At 27.9% G+C, this 18854-nt stretch overlaps 1 protein-coding gene across 1 annotated transcript in view; it reads left to right on the forward strand.

Annotated features, from left to right (window-relative positions):
• LOC101239878 (protein GPR107) overlaps nucleotides 1-18854 on the forward strand; it is an 89266-nt gene that overhangs the window by 31852 nt on the left and 38560 nt on the right. The window contains exon 6 of the mRNA XM_065790995.1: nucleotides 2494-2595. Within this exon, the coding sequence (XP_065647067.1) occupies nucleotides 2494-2595 (102 nt within the window). The remainder of the gene's footprint in view (nucleotides 1-2493; nucleotides 2596-18854) is intronic.

Genomic DNA, 18854 nt, shown 5'->3' on the forward strand with positions numbered 1-18854 from the left:
ATCAAGAATAGGCTGCTTTTGCACTATTTAGCGAATCTTTAAGTAATTGTATAAAGAGGAGAATAGCGATGAAGTTATTAGAAGTAGATGAAGATCTTGACAATTACTGCAACATGCAACTATTAATAATATTAAGTGAGATACCTGATGTATTGAGCAAACATGTGAACTTTTCATTTCACCCCTACCAATCAATTTTGTTTACAATTTTTTTGTTCTTATTGATCCGAAACCATGAGTAACTTATTGATCCGAAACCATGAGTAAAAACCAAGAATACTTAAGAGGTCAAAAAGTTGTAAACAGCTTAAGAGTCGTTGCTCTAAATCCTCCTTATCTGAACCACTGCTTTCTAATCAATAAATTAAAGTGTATCAAATCTCAGAAAAATGTCTTAAAAACGATGTAGTGAGTAGTGAATTCCAAATGAAATGTAAAAATTGCATATTGTTTCATTATTTTTTCCCCACTGTAAAAGCAAAAAAACAGAATATAAGTAATAATTAAAATTTATTAATTAATAATTGAAAATGATACATATGTAATTTATTATTAGTTAATTAATTATTATTACTTCCTATTAGTTGAAGATCTTGTTAAGCCCTATTTTTGTAACACATAAGATTATAAGTTAATTAATTAATTTTAAGCAAGCGATTCGCTTAAATGAAATCTGTTAAATTATCTTTCAATGAATAATTTACAAAGGTTACAAATTCTATTATTTTAAAGGTATTTTTACAATAGCATATAAGTTCTTGTGCTTTTTGCGTAACAGGGATTTCAACCCTTTTTTAATCTGCATATGTAAAAATCTAAATATTTCAGAAATTATTGGCTGTAGCTAAAAAGTAAAGATTAAAGGGAATAACCTAGTGAACAAAATGAGACCCATATCACATTTATAGGTTAAGTTGTTTTCATTTTACAGTAAAAAAATTACAAATTTTTCCCAAATTCCCCAAGTTTTCCAGATTTCATCCTCAATGAGGCACAGGTTAGTCTATACTAAAATCTACACTGAGCCCAAAATGACATCTTTAAAGATGTCATTTTGGGCTCTGTAGACTAGAAATAATTTGCGTAAATAAAAATAATATTGTAAACTATTGGTAACATTCGCTTTTCTACTTTCAGATCTTTATCTGATGCTGATTATCAAATCTGATGCTGATTATCAAATGCTGATATACACGGCATTAGGTTTTTCACTCGAATTAATTAAATTATTTTATTAAAAAAATAGTCGCTCTTTTTTACTAATTTTTTACAAAAAACAAGTATGGAAAAATATAAAAAAACAGTTTACAAATACTTTAAAAACCTTTGCTTTTAATGTGTTGTAATTATATAGATCTTATTTGATACAGGAGCCTGGAAACTATTGATATTTTGAAATTATTTTAAAGTATCGCTTTGCAATTAAATTAAATTTTGAACCATGTTAAAAATTATTTAAACTTATTGAACAAAAATTATTAATAAAATCTAAACTTGGTATTCAAAAAAGATTATATTACCTTTTTTCAATTTATTTCCTATTATAAAACAATCTTATACTTAACATAATCTTTTGTTTGTTTATTACAATTTATGTATTCTAATTTTTACGTATTTAATGTAGTATTTTTAATACTACATTAAATATGTTATAAATAATTTGTAGCTTCTATCAGTTATAATAATAATAAGATGTATTACCAATAAGAATGTATTGCGTCAAAAGAACTTTACACTATATTAAATTAATAAGAAACAAAATTTAAATACATTAGTGAAAAGAATTCTCTTAAACAAAAGCACTTCACCTTTTTATAAGAAAAAAAAATTTAGTTTGCTTTTGCACACTACAATCTATGATGGAAAGTCGATTTCATTACTTTTACATAATGAAATCAGACATTTTTTATGTATAAAATGAATGGAATAATGCAGTCAAAAGTTACAAAATATTTTGTATCAACATAAGGAAAGAGGTTATATGATAAACGTAAGGAAGAAACTTATACAATAAAATAAACATTTTAAATGAGGCTGTAAAATAAATAATTAAATATTTAAAAAATTGGTGTAAAAATAGTGTTTATGCAAAATAGGGTGGTGTAAAAATAGTGTTTATACAAAAAAAAGTGCTTCAGATTTATATTGCCTGAGGCACAAATCATTAAGTTACCTGAGGTAAAAATCATTAAGTTATCTAAGGTACAAATTATTAAGTTACCTGAGGCACAAGTTATTGACAATTAGTATATCAGGAAAATAAAAGATATTTTTACACCAAGTTGAGTTATTGTAGTTTTTGTGCATTATATCTGTAGTTTTCTGCAACTATTGAAAATTTTTCATTTGCAGGTCTTTTATTGTATTTTTTTTTATAAAGTTTTGCTTATTAACAATGATTTTTGTTGTTTATTAATATTTTTGAAATCAGAACCTTTTTTTTTCAAGTTTTTTTTTTTTTTGATAAATAAAATTATAATATTTTATTTCTAGTTTACCGTTAAAATTAACTGTTCACAACAAGCTGGTTTATATAATTTATACTTTCATAATTGTCTTACAACTTCTAACAAACCATCTGCAGTTGATATGGAGGTTTGTTTGTTTCTATTGATTTTGAATTTATTTGTTATATAAAATTCAATTTAATATCGTAATGAAAAATCATAACAAAGATTTCATATTCATATGTGTATAAATATGATATAATGTTATATGGTAGTATATGATTAATTAGATAAATAGATAAATATAAACAACTTATATAGGAGAAAGTTGGGTAGCCCCGAACACTTTAAGAATAAGTAATCTATTGCTCATATGCTAACGGAAAACAAAGTGTCAAAAAACTTTTATAAAAAAAGAAACACTGAATTAAACAAAGGAACAATTATAGTGCTCTTTAAAACATATAAGGAAAAATGTTTGAAAAAGAACATAACTTTCACTTCATTTAAATCATTAAGCACAAACTTAATATATTATTTAACTTGCATTTTATCATTCCTCTTGTAATAATCAGGATTAATATAAACACAATTTTTGTGTGACTAATCCTATAGATTTATAAGGTTTTTTTAAACTCTTTAATATAGTTAACATCATCCAACCCCATCCGAAATTACAGGACCATGATAATTTTGATATTATTTTAAAGTTCTTGACACATTTAAAAAAAATCCCCACTAGTTTGATTAGAAGAAATGGGATTGAAATAAGGATTTTGAAAATCCATTTTGGTGGATTTGATCCACCAGTAAATCAAAACCACCGAAAATGAAATTTCACAGATAAATACTTTATACTTGAGATCAGAGGTGGGATCTAACTACACAATTTGTGCATAAACTTTACACATAAAGCACTGAATCCTATCTTTACACATAAAGCACTGAATCCTGTCTTCATCTTTTAATCTTTTCACCTAAAGCACTGAATCCTGTCTTCATCTTTTAATCTTTAAACATAAAGCACTGAATCCTGTCTTCATCTTTTAATCTTTTCACCTAAAGCACTGAATCCTGTCTTCATCTTTTAATCTTTTCACCTAAAGCACTGAATCCTGTCTTCATCTTTTAATCTTTTCACCTAAAGCACTGAATCCTGTCTTCATCTTTTAATCTTTACACATAAAGCACTGAATCCTGTCTTCATCTTTTATTCTTTAAACATAAAGCACTGAATCCTGTCTTCATCTTTTAATCTTTTCACCTAAAGCACCGAATCCTGTCTTCATCTTTTAATCTTTTCACCTAAAGCACTGAATCCTGTCTTCATCTTTTAATCTTTTCACCTAAAGCACTGAATCCTGTCTTCATCTTTTAATCTTTTCACCTAAAGCACTGAATCCTGTCTTCATCTTTTAATCTTTACACATAAAGCACTGAATCCTGTCTTCATCTTTTAATCTTTAAACATAAAGCACTGAATCCTGTCTTCATCTTTTAATCTTTTCACCTAAAGCACTAAATCCTGTCTTCATCTTTTAATCTTTTCACCTAAAGCACTGAATCCTGTCTTCATCTTTTAATCTTTTCACCTAAAGCACTGAATCCTGTCTTCATCTTTTAATCTTTTCACCTAAAGCACTGAATCCTGTCTTCATCTTTTAATCTTCTCACCTAAAGCACTGAATCCTGTCTTCATCTTTTAATCTTTAAACATAAAGCACTGAATCCTGTCTTCATCTTTTAATCTTTAAACATAAAGCACTGAATCCTGTCTTCATCTTTTTATCTTTAAACATAAAGCACTGAATCCTGTCTTTATCTTTTAATCTTTTCACCTAAAGCACTGAATCCTGTCTTCATCTTTTAATCTTTTCACCTAAAGCACTGAATCCTGTCTTCATCTTTTAATCTTTTCACCTAAAGCACTGAATCCTGTCTTCATCTTTTAATCTTTAAACATAAAGCACTGAATCCTGTCTTCATCTTTTAATCTTTACACATAAAGCACTGAATCCTGTCTTCATCTTTTAATCTTTACACATAAAGCACTGAATCCTGTCTTCATCTTTTAATCTTTACACATAAAGCACTGAATCCTGTCTTCATCTTTTAATCTTTAAACATAAAGCACTGAATCCTGTCTTCATCTTTTAATCTTTTCACCTAAAGCACTGAATCCTGTCTTCATCTTTTAATCTTTTCACCTAAAGCACTGAATCCTGTCTTCATCTTTTAATCTTTTCACCTAAAGCACTGAATCCTGTCTTCATCTTTTAATCTTTTCACCTAAAGCACTGAATCCTGTCTTCATCTTTTAATCTTCTCACCTAAAGCACTGAATCCTGTCTTCATCTTTTAATCTTTAAACATAAAGCACTGAATCCTGTCTTCATCTTTTAATCTTTAAACATAAAGCACTGAATCCTGTCTTCATCTTTTTATCTTTAAACATAAAGCACTGAATCCTGTCTTTATCTTTTAATCTTTTCACCTAAAGCACTGAATCCTGTCTTCATCTTTTAATCTTTTCACCTAAAGCACTGAATCCTGTCTTCATCTTTTAATCTTTTCACCTAAAGCACTGAATCCTGTCTTCATCTTTTAATCTTTAAACATAAAGCACTGAATCCTGTCTTCATCTCTTAATCTTTTCACCTAAAGCACTGAATCCTGTCTTCATCTTTTAATCTTTTCACTTAAAGCACTGAATCCTGTCTTCATCTTTTAATCTTTACACATAAAGCACTGAATCCTGTCTTCATCTTTTAATCTTTTCACCTAAAGCACTGAATCCTGTCTTCATCTTTTAATCTTTTCACCTAAAGCACTGAATCCTGTCTTCATCTTTTAATCTTTTCACCTAAAGCACTGAATCCTGTCTTCATCTTTTAATCTTTTCACCTAAAGCACTGAATCCTGTCTTCATCTTTTAATCTTTTCACCTAAAGCACTGAATCCTGTCTTCATCTTTTAATCTTTAAACATAAAGCACTGAATCCTGTCTTCATCTCTTAATCTTTTCACCTAAAGCACTGAATCCTGTCTTCATCTTTTAATCTTTTCACTTAAAGCACTGAATCCTGTCTTCATCTTTTAATCTTTTCACCTAAAGCACTGAATCCTGTCTTCATCTTTTAATCTTTAAACATAAAGCACTGAATCCTGTCTTCATCTTTTAATCTTTACACATAAAGCACTGAATCCTGTCTTCATCTTTTAATCTTTACACATAAAGCACTGAATCCTGTCTTCATCTTTTAATCTTTACACATAAAGCACTGAATCCTGTCTTCATCTTTTAATCTTTAAACATAAAGCACTGAATCCTGTCTTCATCTTTTAATCTTTTCACCTAAAGCACTGAATCCTGTCTTCATCTTTTAATCTTTTCACCTAAAGCACTGAATCCTGTCTTCATCTTTTAATCTTTTCACCTAAAGCACTGAATCCTGTCTTCATCTTTTAATCTTTTCACCTAAAGCACTGAATCCTGTCTTCATCTTTTAATCTTCTCACCTAAAGCACTGAATCCTGTCTTCATCTTTTAATCTTTAAACATAAAGCACTGAATCCTGTCTTCATCTTTTAATCTTTAAACATAAAGCACTGAATCCTGTCTTCATCTTTTTATCTTTAAACATAAAGCACTGAATCCTGTCTTTATCTTTTAATCTTTTCACCTAAAGCACTGAATCCTGTCTTCATCTTTTAATCTTTTCACCTAAAGCACTGAATCCTGTCTTCATCTTTTAATCTTTTCACCTAAAGCACTGAATCCTGTCTTCATCTTTTAATCTTTAAACATAAAGCACTGAATCCTGTCTTCATCTCTTAATCTTTTCACCTAAAGCACTGAATCCTGTCTTCATCTTTTAATCTTTTCACTTAAAGCACTGAATCCTGTCTTCATCTTTTAATCTTTTCACCTAAAGCACTGAATCCTGTCTTCATCTTTTAATCTTTTCACCTAAAGCACTGAATCCTGTCTTCATCTTTTAATCTTTAAACATAAAGCACTGAATCCTGTCTTCATCTTTTTATCTTTAAACATAAAGCACTGAATCCTGTCTTCATCTTTTAATCTTTACACATAAAGCACTGAATCCTGTCTTCATCTTTTAATCTTTTCACCTAAAGCACTGAATCCTGTCTTCATCTTTTAATCTTTTCACCTAAAGCACTGAATCCTGTCTTCATCTTTTAATCTTTTCACCTAAAGCACTGAATCCTGTCTTCATCTTTTAATCTTTTCACCTAAAGCACTGAATCCTGTCTTCATCTTTTAATCTTTTCACCTAAAGCACTGAATCCTGTCTTCATCTTTTAATCTTTAAACATAAAGCACTGAATCCTGTCTTCATCTCTTAATCTTTTCACCTAAAGCACTGAATCCTGTCTTCATCTTTTAATCTTTTCACTTAAAGCACTGAATCCTGTCTTCATCTTTTAATCTTTTCACCTAAAGCACTGAATCCTGTCTTCATCTTTTAATCTTTTCACATAAAGCACTGAATCCTGTCTTCATCTTTTAATCTTTTCACATAAAGCACTGAATCCTGTCTTCATCTTTTAATCTTTTCACATAAAGCACTGAATCCTGTCTTCATCTTTTAATCTTTTCACCTAAGGCACTGAATCCTGTCTTCATCTTTTAATCTTTTCACATAAAGCACTGAATCCTGTCTTCATCTTTTAATCTTTTCACCTAAAGCACTGAATCCTGTCTTCATCTTTTAATCTTTACACATAAAGCTTTGAATCCTGTCTTCATCTTTTAATCTTTTCACCTAATGCACTGAATCCTGTCTCTATCTATTTGAATCCTGAGATTTTCATTTTCAATGATCATTGCTCGTTTATTGCTGGTTGCTTATTTATTACTAATGGATCATTGCTGATGTATTTTTATTGCTGATGAATCATTTATCTGCTTTGTTGTTGTTGTTAATGGCTCATTTACTATAGGAATACCTGTTATCATGGATGGTAGATGAACAAAGCTATTTCATACTGTGAAACTTTCTATAATATACTGGATGCAAGACCAGCAATATGGTAGTCTAAAATTTTTGCTCCAAAGTTAATTGTCATCCATTTTGCTAATGCATTACTAAATCCTGCTTTGAAGAGTTTCCTGAAAGATCTGTCTAGTGGTTGTAATTTGTGGGTGGTGTGTGAAGGGATACTTGTACAGTTACCTCCATGGAAAACAATGTTATATTTCTGCCTTGTTCTCCAGATGTTAATTTACCAATTGTCTTTTTCCTTTTACAGAAATTTTTTTTTGGTTTTTGTGAATGCATGAAATACCAGTTTCATCAACATTATTCATCCTTGATGCTTGGAAGATAGTATTTTTCTGTCAACTTTATTAACATATATAAAAGCAATCTACTTGTTGAAACCAACAGCTCTCATAAGGTTTCTAGATTAGGGTGTTCTTAAAACTTAAAATTTTGGGTATCTGTTTTTAAATCCTATAAAGAAATCTTTTCCTGCGATCATTTTCTTCTTTTTGAAATGATGTTCTATCTTCAACTCTTCAGTTAAGTCACAAACTAATATCAAAATTTCATATCGAGAAAGTCTTAAAAGACGCTTTCCGAATTTTTTACATTTTCAGCAAATTAGATTTCGAACTCTATGAGTCAAAATTTTGGACACAACTTCATTTCATAATTTAAGCTTTTAACTGTCATTAAGTGTATTACATTGTACCTGACATATTAACTATGTCATTAAGTGTACTACATGGTACCTGACATATTAACTATGTCATTAAGTGTACTACATGGTACCTGACATATTAACTATGTCATTAAGTGTACTACATGGTACCTGACATATTAACTATGTCATTAGGTGTACTACATGGTACCTGACATATTAACTATGTCATTAGGTGTACTACACGGTACCTGATTTGAGATTTTTGTTCAGTTACTATACTTCTTACTTTTATTTTCTTTTCTCTAAATACTTCTCTTATTTTTTACTTAAATACTTCTCTTATTTTTTACTTAAATACTTCTCTTATTTTTATTTGCTTTTTTAGCATTGTTAACTAATAAAATAAAATCTATTAAACAAAATTTATTTAAAATTTAGTAATTACAATATACATTATAGCATATATAATTACAATATATATATATATATATATATATATATATATATATATATATATATATATATATATATATATATATATATATATATATATATATATATATATATATATATATATATATATATATATACATATATGCTATAATGTATATTTATTTAAAAATAAAATAAAAAAATATACATTATAGCATATATATATATATATATATATATATATATATATATATATATATATATATATATTATATATGCTATAATGTATATTTATTTATGTTTTTCTTACAGAATTACATGATTCAATTAATTTTGCAATTAATTATTGATTTTGGCATCAAATTCAAAGAGAATGAAAAAATATATAAAGCAGTTAATTTTCAAGACATCCATTAAAATAACAAATACATTAAAACAGATATTTTTTATAAAGAAACAAACTCGACAATTTAAACTTCAACAGTCATCATCCGTATCATATAAAAAATAACATACCTTAAAACCTTGCTAAAAAAATAATCTCTTTGTCTGAATAAGCTACAGAAAAACTATGTCTAGCAGAACTTAAAATATAGTTAAAAGAGTGTTATTACCCTTGATTATTTAATAGCAAAAGCATTTCATAATGCAAAGTTACAAGGGCCAACACCAATAAAACAATCAATAGAAGTTTTTCCTTTGGTGACTATTTTCTATAGTAATTTAAACTGTCAACCAATTTTAACTGAAGCTAACCTTTTACTTAGTTTATCTGATAATGAAAGAATAAAAAAAGTTTTTCAAATATTCAACTAGTAATTTCCTACAAACAACCACTAAACTTACTAAGACAAATAACGTACTCAAAATTTCACTCTATGTCATCTATCAAAAAAATGGGGCTATTCAAATGCAAAAACAATCAATTAAAAGTCCGATTACATGTAATAGCAAAAATGCCATATATATCTAAAATGCTTATATAATGTAATAGACTATCTACTTATACTGAAAAAACAAACAATTTAAGAAACTGCACAAATGAACATATTTCCAGTTGCAAAACTGGCAATTTAACAGATAGATTCGAAAATCATGTATATGATTAAAAGAAAAGACAAACACAAAAAATCTACAGAGCCATTCTTTCAGCTTTTTGTTTTTCTTGAACTAAAAAATGAAAATAATTTTTTGATCTATGAAAATTATTTTCATATACAAAAACATGACACCTTCAACTAATACTTCCTTTTATAATGACATAACAATGGTAACTCATAGTTACAAAAACTGCAATTAAATATTTCTATTATATAATTTTTACATATATCAAAATCGTGATAATAACATTTGCAATAGTACTACTAATGATAAATACTGAAAGGCCTATTTAATATTTTCTGAGTAATATTTTAATATAAGAAACTTTTTCTTAAAAAAAATTAATTCATTTTTTGAATATTGTTGTTTTTCTTTTTCCTTCACATTGTTCAATATTAAATTGCTCGCTATATATATATATATATATATATATATATATATATATATATATATATATATATATATATATATATATATATATATATATATATATATATATATATATATATATATATGTATATGTATATATATATATATATATATATATATATATATATATATATATATATATATATATAGATGGATATAGATATAGATATAGATATATATATATATATATATATATATATATATATATATATATATATATATATATATATATATATATATATATAGATGGATATAGATATAGATATAGATATATATATATATATATATATATATATATATATATATATATATATATATATATATATATAGATGGATATAGATATAGATATAGATATAGATATAGATATAGATATAGATATAGATATAGATATATATATATATATATATATATATATATATATATATATATATATATATATATATATACTAACTTCCAACCATGAAGTGACTGGGGCCCTGTCCCCGCCTAAAAATAAGACTTTTTGCGAACCCAGCCTGCCCCGGCAAAATTATAAAATTTAGCAGGGGTTGATAGCAGGGGTTAGAAAAAAATTTATAGTACTTTTTGTATTATAAATTATACTTAAATTTACTATTTATTAAATACTGACATATATTTATATATTTTTAAACTCTAATTTACTTCCAACAAGATTGCAAACAACCACTATTTAGTTATGAGTTACTTTAAAATAGAGGATAGGTTAAAATACTAGGAAGCATTTAACTGTAGACTTAAAAAGTTGATTAAAAAAAGAAAACACGAATATGGGTAAGAGTTATAAGGTTTTTTTTGATGTGCAAAGAAAAAAACTAGATTAATAAAAGTTTTTATAGCATGAAGGGACAGATACAGTAAAAGGATGCAACTTGTTGAATAAGAAGCCAAGTAAGAATGAGTTTTGGTTTATTGTAATAGTGACGATAGCTCATTTGATAGTATTTGTAGAAAAAAGAAAGAAAGACCTTACAACAATGGAAGAGTTGTTCGAGCTTGGCAGATAAAGCAGGTCAAATTACATTTACAATGTGTTTTTAGATTTTGCCTGAGAGTATGAGGTTTGTTATTCGTCAATATAGGAATGCCAACAATATTACAATATTTTTTTGCAGTTAATAAATGAGTTTTGTTGTCTCACAAAAATTGTGGATTTTATATCCAGAATTTAATCTACAAGCCACTGCAAGCCTTAGGCTGTTACAGAAGAGAGATCAGATTAAAAACCATAGTAATTTGGATGTTTAACAATGAGTTAATCTGTTTAACTGGCAGGAAGAGTATGGCTATTAGATTCAAAAGTCAAATTAGAGTAAGATTTCTTTGTAACATATTATGGAGAGAAGTAAAAATATCAAACCTATGAATTAGAGATTAAATGTTAGACTTACTTAAGTTAATAACACTGTTGAAGACTTATCAAAGTCTCTAGATCCTAACATCTGAGATAAAGTACAAGATTTAGAAAACTGAGAATAACAGATCTTAACATCAGGCAGGATCTTTTTACATTGATTTCTTGCAATAATAAAAAGTTTTTTGATCTTAGAGAGGTTCTTGTAAAAAATATGAAAAAAATGATTACTGTATAATAAAGCAACTGCTCAAGATGGTTAAAAATGTGGAGTAGAATGAGGCTTGACTTAAAATTGAGGAAAAGGAATAAAAGCTTCTAAACTTTTATTCCAGAAGAATTAAAAGCTTCCAATATGCACTTTATGCATACATATCATGGATATAAACACATATGTTTGCTATTTATTCAGATGCTGGCATACAAAATTGTTTCATAATTTTATAAACTTTAGTATTCATATGGTGTAGTATTTGTCAAAAGAGAAGATGATGATGATGATGATGATGATGATGATGATGATGATGATGATGATGATGATGATGATGATGATGATGATGATGATGATGATGATGATGATGATGATGATGATGATGATGATGATGATGATGATGATGATGATGATGATGATGATGATGATGATGATGATGATGATGATGATGATGATGATGATGATGATGATGATGATGATGATGATGATGGTTTTATATCTTTTCCATATTTTTTGTGTCTTTCTATACCCTCTGGTTTTCTCTTTCTTGTACAGCTGCTATTTCTAATCACAATAATTTCTTTCTTAAAACTTTCATCCTGTTACAAAGACAGCAAGACCTCTTTATTGTTTCAGGAAATTGATACATAAACGTATTGTCTGATGCTGATCTAGTCCTTTCTCAGTTTACTAAAATTTGTAAAATATCTCAGAAGTTAGGTTCTAAAGACTTTTGGAAAAGCTTAAAAAATGTCATAAATGTCATTTCTCCTCTACATATTATAGTAGAGGAGAAATGACATTTATTTATTATAGTAGTGTTTGCCAAAAGAGAAGATGATTAGATAGATGTGTGGTGCGACTAACAAGACAAGAAAAGGAGGCATAATCTTAGATTAGAAAAAAACATTGTATTGAACAGTGTTAATTAGAGAAGATTAAAGTGATTTAGGCAATAGTTTCAAAAGAAAATGGTAGTGGTAGAAGTAAGAAAACTTAAAGAGAGTGCCTTATATATTGTATGAATGAGCTTTAGCTATGGAAAGAAAATGGTCTAGATTATTTATATTAGAGAAACAGCATAAATGAGGAAGGCTAAAGCCTGATGATGATGATGATGATCATCATCATCATGCTGGTAATGATCATAATGATCATCATCATGGTGGAAATGATGATTTTGATGATTATGTTGATCATATTGATGTTTATATATGCATATATATACAAAGTATAACATGGGTTTTGAATTTAAAAAAATATACATTAGGGCGTATAAATGTTTATGCAGGTCCGGTCAAAAACCTGGCTCTAGCCCCAGTTATATTTTATCAAACCTAGCCCCTGTCAAATATCTACCCAGTCGCTTACTACTTCCAACTTTAGTAGCATTTAATTAGCAAATAATTTGAACAATTATTTAAAAATAATATCCCATTAAATTATACAGATGTTTACAAGATTTATTGAACAAAATATTATTTTATCTAAATCTTTTTCTTAAAATATATGTTAAATAACTTGTTCTCTCTCTCTATAGTTATAAGAAAGATTTGGAAACAAACAAAAGCGATTGTTTTAATTCTTTCATACTGTTTTTTCACATTTCCGGACTACCGAACCTGTACAGAAAAATTGTTGTTGTTAGCGTTTGCCTGTTATTTTACCAAATTATTTTTGTGTTTTCATTGAAAATGCTTTTTGTTGGTAAGTCTTGTGAAAATTGTGCAATTTGTTTTTTTAAGGTAATGCAATCGACACAATTTTTTTTGACCAGAAACAGCTAGATCTACAGAACTTTCTTTAATATACCACCAGAATCATTTTATTTAACTGTTACTAGAAGCAGCTAAAACTACAGAAATTTGTTTTTTGGTGGATATGTTTTTTGATTGTTTAAATGTAAAAAACAACATTGAAAATATAACAAAGAGAAAGCCATTTTTAAAACTTTATGAATCAGTAGATAATTTTGTCGGATGGTTGAATCACTAAAATAATAAATTGTAGAAAGAATCTATAGATCAAAAAGAAGGAAGTTTTGATTAGAGCTTAAAATTAACAATATTTCTTTCTTTAGAAATTTACAAAGATTTGCAAATTTATTTAAAGAAGTTGTTTAAGTTTTACTTTGAAATGGTGTTCAATTAGTTATTCTTGAAAGATTTGCAGAAAAGATGTCAACGCAATCAAATCACAGTTTTTTAGTTTGTCCAATTACTGGTACTCTCGAGTCCTTAATACAAGGGGTGAGGGGAATAAAGGGTGGGGGGATGGGAATTTTATTCCAGATCTAATAAACGGGGGGGGGGGGGAGTTTTTTAATGTTACAATATAAATGTTTTTATAAAAAAACTTCAGTTTATAAATCCAAACCAATATTTTTTACATAATAATTTTTACGCATAAAACTATTTAAATCTAGCGTGGCTTGCAGTAAATTGCATTTTCTAACAGCTGTTCTATAATAAATTCAATAGGATTTAATATGTTAATATAAGTTTTATACTTTAGTGAGAAATATATTAAAAGCTCTTTTTTGATAAATTGAGATTTACTTGTTTGGTGGTTTTTAAAGCCTGTTTACACTGAAAAATTTTCAGTGTAAACAGGCCCCAATTCACTATTAAATTCTAAAACATAAACAAACTAAATTAAAAGCAAATGTAACGTTAAATTATTGACCTTTATATTTGTCAATAGTCAGGAAAAAAAAGGTATTAGTTATTTACAACCTAGAAACTAACTCCCCTTCCTTGTACGCTTTTGGTAACCCACTTATATTGCATGTCTATATAATTTTGGATGCTACCTTATCTAACATTATTTGAATCTAATTTTGGTTTCCCAATAATATATTATCAAAAGAAAGCATAATATCATTGCTATTTAGTTATAAGAATATCTTTCTTGTAACTATGATTACCCTCGTCAAAATTGTTTTTTATCATTATTAATTTAATTCTGGATTCATTTTTGATTCATTTTTTATTCATCAGGGTCATTTTACCAAACTACCCTAACTAAACCAATAAAAGAAGCAAAAAAACAATTTCATTTTTAATAAAAATAATATTTTAATTTTAGATAATATTTTTAGATATTATTTCTTAAATATATATACATTATATATATATATATATATATATATATATATATATATATATATATATATATATATATATATATATATATATATATATATAAATATATATATATAAATTATGTTAGTGTTAAATTAGTAAAAATACTTACAAAATTAGATTTATATAAGAACACTAATATATGTGTGTGTGTGTGTGTATAATCTTTGAAAGTCATTTTCTCGTTATAGGATACAATGTTATTATTAAAATTCAATAAATATGGCTGTGTATAAACTTTTTTGAAAAAATATGTATTTGTTTTTATTTCAATATATATTATTCGATATTTCGCTGATCTATTGTGATCAGAGTCATAAGGTATAATAAAAATCGTTACAAAGAAAATTGTTATAATAAAAACAAACCATTAAAAAGATAACATTAAAAAAAGCACAAGAAAATATAAAATAGGATTAAATGTTGACATCAGATAGTCTAATAAAAAACAGCCCCAAGCTTTTTTTGTGACGTTATCACCATCATCCCAATGAAGAACATTTTCGTCACTTCCTAATACTTGTCGAACTTTAGATTTGTTTATTTTCAGGAATTCTTGAATTTTCCAAATATGAATTTCTGGAGCTACTGATATGGTTTTCGGGTTTAACCAGTCAAATGTACCTTGGTATGACTTAGAATGCTCAGTAGCACCAGAACTTGCCCATTTTTCTTTTTTCTTTTTTTTCTGGTGCTCAATACATCTTGATATAATTTTCTTTTTGGTTTCACCAATATATATAAAGTTACATGAACATTTTATTTGTTAGACGCCTGGGTTTGTATTTGGAGGAAGTTTTGTTTTATTGTTACAGAATATATTGTTTAAATTTGGAGTTGATGTAAATATAACTTTTATGTTATGTTTTTTAAATTCTTTTCTAAGTTTAGGGTCCACAATTGGTATCCATGGTAGCTTTATTTCATCTATTTTAATATAGTCTCTGGCAATATTAGTTAAATTGTTTTTGTCATGCCTGTTTTCAACAAAGTATTTTTGAGAACATATTCTTTTTGCATGGCATAAAAGCTCTTTTACTACGCCAGTGATAATATTAGGATTGATATTTAAATTTGGGTTAAGTTGAATATTTGTTATTGCTTCTTTTCGATGTATTTGAAGTTCATAAGCTCCATGTATTGTGTTCGTAATACTAATATCTAGAAAATTAAGTTGTTTTTGGTGGTTTTCGAGTTCAACAGTGTATTTAATATATCAATAATAACTATAATAACTTCGTTAATGGGTATGGACAGATATAAATTAACTATATCAAAAGAAACTTGAACTTCATTGGGATCTATTTTCCAATGTCTGGCTTCATTAACAAAATTATTTAGATTAATAAATCTATTTTTGTTTTTGTTTAGTGTTGGCTGAATGATATTAACAAGGTATTTGGAGGTTCCATATGGTGGTGTGTTGATTGTTGATACAACAGGATGCATTGAGTAATCTTTTTTGGGTTTGTGCGCTTTAATCATTCCATATATTCTAGGTTGTACGCAATCTGATGGATACATTTTAAAATACATAGTTGTGTCTAATTTACCCTATTTTCTTAATTTACACAATTGTTTTTGAAATTTGGGAGTAAGTGTGGGTGTTGGGCCCATCAATAGTTCTGCTATTTTTAATTTGTTCTTCTAATTTAAGACATGCATTCCTTTCGTATAGTAATGCAAAACCTGTGCCTTTATCAAAGGGATAAATTCTTATATCCGAAGTCATCTTTAATTTTCTTATAGTTGTTTAGTTAAGTTATCTTTTTATCTTAGTTTTAACAAATTTGTCAAAATTTTAGAACAGTTCTGTCTTAGAGATTCTCCATGTGTAATTTATCCAGTTTTTCAATTTGCAAAGCACACATTCAATATTTCTTATAATGTCCATATAAGGGATTTTCTTCTGTAATGGCATAAACTTTGGACGTAGATTGAGTAATTCAGTTGTTGTTTCATCCAAAATAACATTAGTTAAATTAAGTATAGCAGGTTTAACAACTTGATTCAGAGATTTATTCTAGGAGTATTTTTTATATTCAATATGGTTTGTAATTTATCAAATTTTGTTTTCATTTCTGTTTTTTTCTTAATATAATGGTAATTTTTTGATTTGTTAGTTATACTATTAATTTATAGTCGTTTAATCTTACTTTATTCTGAATAGATCTATTTAATTCATCAATTAATTTCTTATTGAGTATAATCTGTGATTTGCTTCGTTACAAGCGTGAGCTAATAGCTTTTTTCTGTATTCTTTCATTATGTTCTTTGCTTTTTTTGTATATATTGAAGTTTTAATCCAGTTTTCAATTCGGATACAGGTGTATTTGTTCCACTGAGCTTATTTATGTATAACTACGCAAAGTAGTAGACCAAGGAAAGCTTGTTGGAGTTGTATTTTTCAACTTATCCAAAACATTTGATACCTTGAGTCATAGTTGCCTGCTTAGTAAACTACTATCTTTTTAATAGTACACAAATGATTTCTTGTGATGGAGTTCTATCTAGTTCTTTACACGTAAAAAGTGGAGTTCCACAAGTTTCTATTTTAGGACCTTTGCTATTTATACTTTACTTAATGACTTTTTGAAATGCTTAAAATATGCTTTTAGGGTCGACATTCAGCAATGCCAGCCTAATTGGCAACCTAAATGTGTTTAAGGTCAGCAAAAAATTGACGACCTTGTTTCTATGTTTTATGGTAAGCCCTTTGGGTTAAATTTTTTTTGCCAACCTAATGCCAATCTCTAAAAGTTTAAGGATGGCGGTTTATTGCCTACCTCATTTTTCCTAAGCAGATGTTATATGTATCTGACTACTGTTTTTTAAAAAGCCTCCAATGTAAAGAGTTTAAAAGGTTGGCAGAAAATTTCTGTTAAACAGTCCCACACCACTTTTTATAGGCTTATCTTTTAGGCCGGTGTAATTGTAAACCTGTGTTGTATTGTTTCCTGCATAAGACGATGAACCTTGGATATTCTAGGCTTCACTGATGGGTTTTTTGTATATGCTTCCTTGACAGATATGGCAGCAGTATTCCATACAAGGCCAGATTTGCGATTTATAGAGATAAAGAATCGAATCCAAAGTAAGAAAGTGTCAAGCTCGATAAAGAGATGCAACCTTAGCAGATGCTAATTTTGCAATGGGTTTGATATATGGTTTCCAAGAAAGATTGGAAGTAAAAGTTTTTTTTTTGTTTTCTTTTTGTTTTCTTTTCAAACATCTTCGCTTCCAACAAGGCTGCAAGCAGCCACTAGTTAAAGTTGGAAGTTACTAAAAGAGAAATGTGAGATTGTAGATTGTAGAGTAAGATAACGATTGACGGACAACTTCAAGGATTGCAAATTATATGAATCAGGAAAACAAAATGAAGGAAGCGAATTCCAAAGAACTGATGTTTGAGGAAAAAAACTAGACAAATTTTTTTAGAGCACTTAGGAACAGTCACAGAAAAAGGATGTGACTTAATTGAATGACGAGTAACACAAGAATGAATTTTAGTAGAAGGCACAAGAGAAGCTAGTTCTTTAGAGCAGTGCCCATTATAGTATTTGTAGAAAAGAGAAAGAGAAGCGACATTACGACGATGTGATAATGGTTGGGGGTTGGCTGCAAGAGCAGGTCCAACTATGTGTACAATGCGCTTTTGCACCCTGTCTAAAAGAGAAAGGGCATCATTAGAAGAACCACCCCAGATATGGCAACAGTATTCCATACAAGGCCGGATTTGAGATTTATAGAGATAAAGGATAGAATCCGAAGTAAGAAAGTGACGAGCTCGATAAAGAGATGCGACCTTAGCAGATGCTTATTTTGCAACTGATTTGATATATGGTTTCCAAAAAAGATTGGAAGTAAGAGCTAATCCTAGAAGATGAAGTGTAGATGTACTCATATATTTATGAACGGTGATGTACTCATTGAGTACATCACCGTTCATAAATATAGGAAGACCTAAATTATTGCGATAAAGATTGGCTAAAAAAAATTGAGTTTTATCTGTATTGAAGTTAACCAGCCACTGTGAGCCCCATGC

This window comes from Hydra vulgaris, chromosome 02, assembly GCF_038396675.1.
Source record: "Hydra vulgaris chromosome 02, alternate assembly HydraT2T_AEP".
NCBI lineage: Eukaryota > Metazoa > Cnidaria > Hydrozoa > Anthoathecata > Hydridae > Hydra > Hydra vulgaris.